The sequence below is a fragment of the Ictidomys tridecemlineatus genome, chromosome 1 (genome assembly GCF_052094955.1).
Source record: "Ictidomys tridecemlineatus isolate mIctTri1 chromosome 1, mIctTri1.hap1, whole genome shotgun sequence".
In the NCBI taxonomy this organism is placed as follows: domain Eukaryota; kingdom Metazoa; phylum Chordata; class Mammalia; order Rodentia; family Sciuridae; genus Ictidomys; species Ictidomys tridecemlineatus.
Genome location: NC_135477.1, coordinates 216,648,368 through 216,654,367, shown reverse-complemented (window position 1 = coordinate 216,654,367; position 6,000 = coordinate 216,648,368). Strand labels below are relative to the sequence as shown.

The 6,000-nt window shown below is 31.9% G+C and overlaps 1 protein-coding gene across 9 annotated transcripts in view; it reads right to left on the bottom strand.

Annotated features, from left to right (window-relative positions):
• Positions 1–251: 251 nt before the first annotated feature.
• The window catches only part of Ercc8 (ERCC excision repair 8, CSA ubiquitin ligase complex subunit), a 49,539-nt gene continuing 43,790 nt past the window's right edge, over positions 252–6,000 (bottom strand). For 8 of the 9 annotated variants that reach the window (XM_005319593.5, XM_040272091.2, XM_078016156.1 and 5 more), the window contains 2 exons: positions 5,577–5,657; positions 252–425 (listed from right to left, as the gene is read on the bottom strand). In XM_005319593.5, the coding sequence (XP_005319650.1) occupies positions 357–425; positions 5,577–5,657 (150 nt within the window). In that variant the 3' untranslated portion in view covers positions 252–356. The remainder of the gene's footprint in view (positions 426–5,576; positions 5,658–6,000) is intronic. The other variant, XM_040272090.2, reaches the window with a different exon arrangement.

Below are 6,000 nucleotides of genomic sequence, written 5' to 3'. Positions count from 1 at the left end.
ACAGTTAAATAAAATCATAGCAAAATATGAATATATCAATAAGAAAGAATTTTACACAGGTTTGACAATCTGTTACAATCTCACCTGAGATACAACTTCTGCTATTGTATTGTAGCAACAGTGGCTGCTCCTGGCCACAGCAACTGAGATTAAATAGCCAAATTCTGATTAAATAAACGGGTATGGAAGACTGTTTCGGGACTTTATACAAATAGTAAACTCATTTTAAAAAATGAGGAAAAACTATCATCCAAATTTGAAGCTAATTTAATTGTCAGTAACTGAACAGTTTAAAAAATCTCACACAAACAGTGGTGTTTTAAAAGTTTCATCAGTAGAGACAAAAAGGTTGATATTCATCCTTCCTCATCACTGCTGCTCCAGGCATCTTCAAAAGCTGGATTTAACTGTGATTTGGTTGTAGTCTAAACAAAGAAAAAGAAAGAGGAAGATATTGTTTTTTTTTCCACTGCATAATTTTAGGCTCAGATGAACAGCAATTAGATTATTTTGAAAGAAACTGTATAATTGCTAATTTCAAAACAAAAGTAATATATGAAATGCCCCCCAATACAATAAGATAATGTAACTCCATTTAAAACAGATATATCAGCCAGGTGTGATGCTTCATGCCTGTAATTCCAGCAACTCGGAAAGCTGAGGCAGGAGGATCACTTGTTCAAAGCCATCCTCAGTAAAAGTGAGGCCCTGTCTCTAAATAAAATACAAAATAGAGCTGAGGATGTGGTCCAGTGGTTGAATGCCCCTGAGTTCAATCCCCAGTACCCACCCCGTAAAAAACAGATATATGGCACATTATCCAAATAATCTGAATTTCTCCGAAAGTGATCACCTCCAAATACATATATATATATATGCATTATAATATATATATATATATAATAATGATGCTATTATTCAAGGTATTTCTGCAACTCTTAAGAATTATCTGCAGAAAGTAGAATATTGACTTCCATGGGGTGAAGACTGGACTCCAGGTCTACAGTTTAACTTGACATTACTATATATTAATACTGCCAACTTTTTACTGTTTGGATGGGCTTGACATTCATAAATAAACAAACATCCACATATGAGGAATAAGCTGTTCATCAAGCTGAATAATACCATTTTTAGTCCAAAGGTTATTAAATGGTGAGGTTTGTTTATTTGTATATGGTTAGAAGCACATGCAACATTCATCAAAAATGGTAACATGTCTGTAATTATCACATACGATTTCCTGGAAGATTTCTCTAAAGAGTAACAAGCATTTGAAAAGTCTTTACTTAAAATAACAAGAAAACATTACAGTATTCTCATAAGTTTAGTGCCATACCTAATAAAGGTAATCAGCATCTTGAGAAATTTTAATTATCTGTGAATTATCAAATCAATTCCTTTGGAAAACTAGTGTGACTACCTTCTTATTATCTAGCAAATAACTAGAAGACTTTTAAGTTTTTTTTTTTTTTTTTAAGTTTCTTGGCATATGAGTCAGATCTGCTGCTTATTCTGCAGCTTTTACATTTGCTATGGTTTGTTCAGATCCAAATTCCAATAACATATTAGTGCCAAGAGTACTGTTAATTTAACAACTTATGTTTGGCAAACAAGATGACTTAGAATCTTATAATGAAAAGAATAGAAAAAGCCAATAGTCCAAGTAAATTTCCAGGATGGCTGGAAAGCAATATATTAACTTTGCTATTCTTTTTTAGTTGTTACAGCAATCAGACTGCATTGCTAGCCCTATTTTGCTATGGTAAACAAAAGAACACTAGAAATACATTTTATTACTAAAACAATCACAAATAAGATGTCATACTTGCAGTTAAAAGCTCCAATAAAAATGTAGATGGACTTAGTACACATTACCATTTGAGATTCCCAAAGAGTAAAATGTATATTAAATCCACCCACATTTTTATTACATGTTTTATTACATATTTTATTTTACTACAACTATATGTCTAACCACCTTCAATTTCTTCAGTTTTCTCTACAACATCTCCTCCTAGTGGACATACAATCTATGCTTGAACATAGTCATCTCTATCTCACCAGGTTGGTTGATATACTTGTCAGAGTTGTTAGTGCTATGGGAATGAAGAAAGGGGCATCTACTCTAGAGTCCAAATAATGGAAAGGAGAAATGAGACCAAAATAAACATTTGTCAGGATTATATCTTGATATTTTCAAATTTCTGAGTGATAATTACTGGAAAATTTCAGGGTTTTCTGTGTCAGTAAGTATTATGTATCTACATAAGATAGATGTGAAACAGTTATATATTATATGACTGCAAACTAAAGTAGGAGTCTTGATGAGAAGTCAGATTTAAGCTGTACCTGTCCTATGAAAATCCAGAAGGAAAAAGTGATTAGGAGTTCAGATAAGCTTAACTTGATTATAACCAAGTAGGAAGTGGAGGAGGAGTAGATTCCTCAGGATTTAATAAAACAGCCTGACAATTAAGTAACAAAAATTATGCTTGAAGACCATAAAACCTGACTGACTGGTATCATTCAATACCCTTCAGTTTCTTTAAATAGAATTAAAGTCCTCCTCTGTTTTGGATATTGGGAGAAGTACCCCAAGGCATTATATTTTGGTTAATGAAGAAATAAAATCTCATCAGAAGTATAAAATTTGAAAGGAAACCTAAAAACAACTTTGGCAATTCTGATATTTGAAAATGTCATAAACTTGGGGCTGGGGTTGTGGCTCAGTGGTAAGAGTGCTTGCATTGCATGTGTGAGGCACTGGGTCAGATCCTCAGCACCACATACATACATACATATATACATAAAATGAAGGTGTTGTGTTATGTACAGCTAAATTTTTTTAAAAAAATGTCATAAACTTGTCCCATAATACACTGGCAGAACTTGGAAACAAATGGCAAAACTGGAATTCAAACCCAGGTTTACCTAAAACTAAAAACCTAGTACATATGTGCATATGTATCGGTGTGAATTGTTTTGTATTATACTACACTGCTCCCCTGTGAATCTACAATACTCATTTATTTGATAGTCAAGATGAAAACACTTTTGAATATGAGTTAAATGGTAAGAAAAAGGTTCTTGTGTAGACCAACTTTTCTACTGGAATTTGCATCATGGTCATATTCATATTCTACCTACATTCACAGGAATCTTTCAAACTAAATTTTTATGGAAATAACCTTAGCACATACCACTTTATACTAATATGAGAAGGACTGCTATTCTAAAGTGAAAGCATATAAATAGATATTTTAAAAGATAAGGCTTAGCCAGGCACAGCAGCATACGCCTGTAATCTCAGCGGCTTGGGAGGCTGAGGCAGGAGGATCACAAGTCTAAAGCCAGCCTCAGCAAAATCAACTTGCTAAGCAACTCATTAAGGCCCTATCTCTAAATGAGTCCCCCTAAGTTCAAACCCTGGATCCCCATCCCACCCCACCCTAGCCAAAAACATATAAGGCTGTACAGCTCTAAGACTTGAATATAAAGCTCAGCTTGTTTTCAGTGTTCTTCTAATTGTTTTGCTTAATTTTCATACATAAAAGCAAGTCTTTTAGATGAGCTTAAATTGTCAGTATAACTACAAAACAAGGAAATGAAGAAGCCATCAAAGTTACAAATTATCTTTATGATAAGCAATTTAGATTTTCTTTAATATTCTTTTATTTATATGTCATAATAGATTTTCTTTAAATTTATTTTTATTATTTTGATTTGGTGATTATATACTTCCTAACATGGCCTGTAGTGTTATAATTTTGATTTAATGTGTACTGTAATTCCCACAGAGCAGATACAACACTTAATAATAAAAAATAAATGGCTACCTAAATTTTTTGACCATATTAAGCTTTCTACAGAATATTCAGCCATCAAAAACAGTTGTTGCTAAAATCAATCAAGCCACAATGAACCAAATTAGACATGTGATGAATTCTGGAAACATTCATATGGCATTTGGCCAGATGCTCAAAGATTTATCAACATGTATTTTTTTCTCCCTTTCATTTGGATTAGGCCAAAAGAAAACAATTCACAGTTCAGAGGCTTTATGCCACAGTAAACCATAGCAACTACAAATTTAGGCATGAAATATATTTTGTAAACAGCTGTTAGCTAGATGCTATTAACTATCCCTGTTAAATTTTTATTTCATCTGGCTTTTGACATAGTCCTATATTCATAAAGGAACTAAACATATGAAAAATGTTTTTAGAATATCAAATGGTTTTATCAATAACTTCCTTCCACCTCTATTTAAGATACTTTGTTTTTACTATTATTTGGGTTAAGATTACCTTAACGTATTTCTAAATGTATTTGTACTGCCAGTTTAAAAAATTATATAAGCATTCTTTTAGACACCAAACTTTTAAAAAAATATTAATTTTTTAGTTGTCAATACCTTTATTTTAATTTGCTTTTATGTGGTGCTGAGGATCGAACCCAGGGCCTCACACGTGCTAGACAAGTGGTCTACTACTGAGCCACAACCCTAGCCCCTAGACACAAAACTTTTTATATCCTAGAAATAAATATAAATGGAAATTATTAATAGTACTGAATAGAATAATCCTTGAAGAAAGAGAAAGCATCTTTAGACAACTTTTATTTTACTACAGCTTGACATACAGTAAAAATAATAATAATTTTGAAAAAAGAAGCTACTAAAGGGTAGGGATCATGTCTTACTCATCTTTGTTTACCCATTACACTTTTAAGTCTCTTTATTCATGCTGTCCTATTTATTCTAATTTACACTCTAAGATAGGTACAGTTAGATTATAAAATATTAGAAGTGTAAATTGGTAAAATCTAGCAGCATGATATTGAGACTTAATTATGTCATACATGGTAACTCAAGAGGTTCCAGGAATGTTAGCCTAAGAAATAATCATAAATATCTGTAGTAGAGGCTGAGAGAGGACAATTGCAAGTTTGAGGCAAGTCTGGGCAACTTAATGGGAACTATCTCAAAATGAAAATAAAAGAATGAAAGGGCTGGGGATGTTGCTCAGTGGTAAAGTACCCCTAGGTTCAACCCCCAATATAAGGAAGGAAGAAAAGAAGAAAGAATAAAAAATTTGATGCTGTTTATAAACAATACATATAAAAATTTAAATTTGTGGTATACAGATGATGCAACACTATATCATTAAAGATACAGTTTAAAATAGATACCAAGTTATATGTCCAGTAATGATATTAACTGTGTTTTTTTTTAAAAAAAGCAGTGTCTAGGAGGCTATCTCAGTGGTAGAACAGTTAGTTGCCTGGAAAGCTTGGGGTCCTTGGCTAAAAATAAGAAGAAAGAAATATATGCATAGGAAAAAACCAAGAATGAAGTAAATAAAAAAATACTATTATTTAATCCAACCTGAGAAATATAATATTCTTCTTATGATATTTTTTTCCTAAATTTTTCAAATGTGTTATATCAAGTTATTTTTATAATCAGAAAACAGCAAGAAATACTTTAAAAAAGCTCTCTTGTATAAACTAATAAAACTTTATTTCTTGTGATTTAGAAATAACTACATAACATTTGTACAAATAATATTTACCTCATCATCGTCGGGAACTGGTTCATATAAGGATGGTACCCAAGCAAGAATATTGCAGTCTCTGCTACCACTATAAAGTTCCTACAGCAAAGAAAGCAAAGACATACCAATTTTAAATTAACGATATCAGTTTTAAAAATGATTAATTCTTAAACTAATCAGATCATTTCTATTTTACGTCTTAAACTATGCTGATGCCCTTTTTTTTCTTTTTCTTTTTAAGATGCAATAAAGTTTTGTTTTGTATTTAAAATACTATCAGGGGCTGGAGTTTTGGTACAGGGACACAGCACATGCCTAGCATGTGTGAGGCAATGGGTTTGGTCCTCAGCACTATATAAAAATAAATAAATAAAATAAAGGTATGCTATCCCCCCAAAATTTTTTTAAAAAAGAAAAAAAATACTATCAAGTTTTGTTTGAG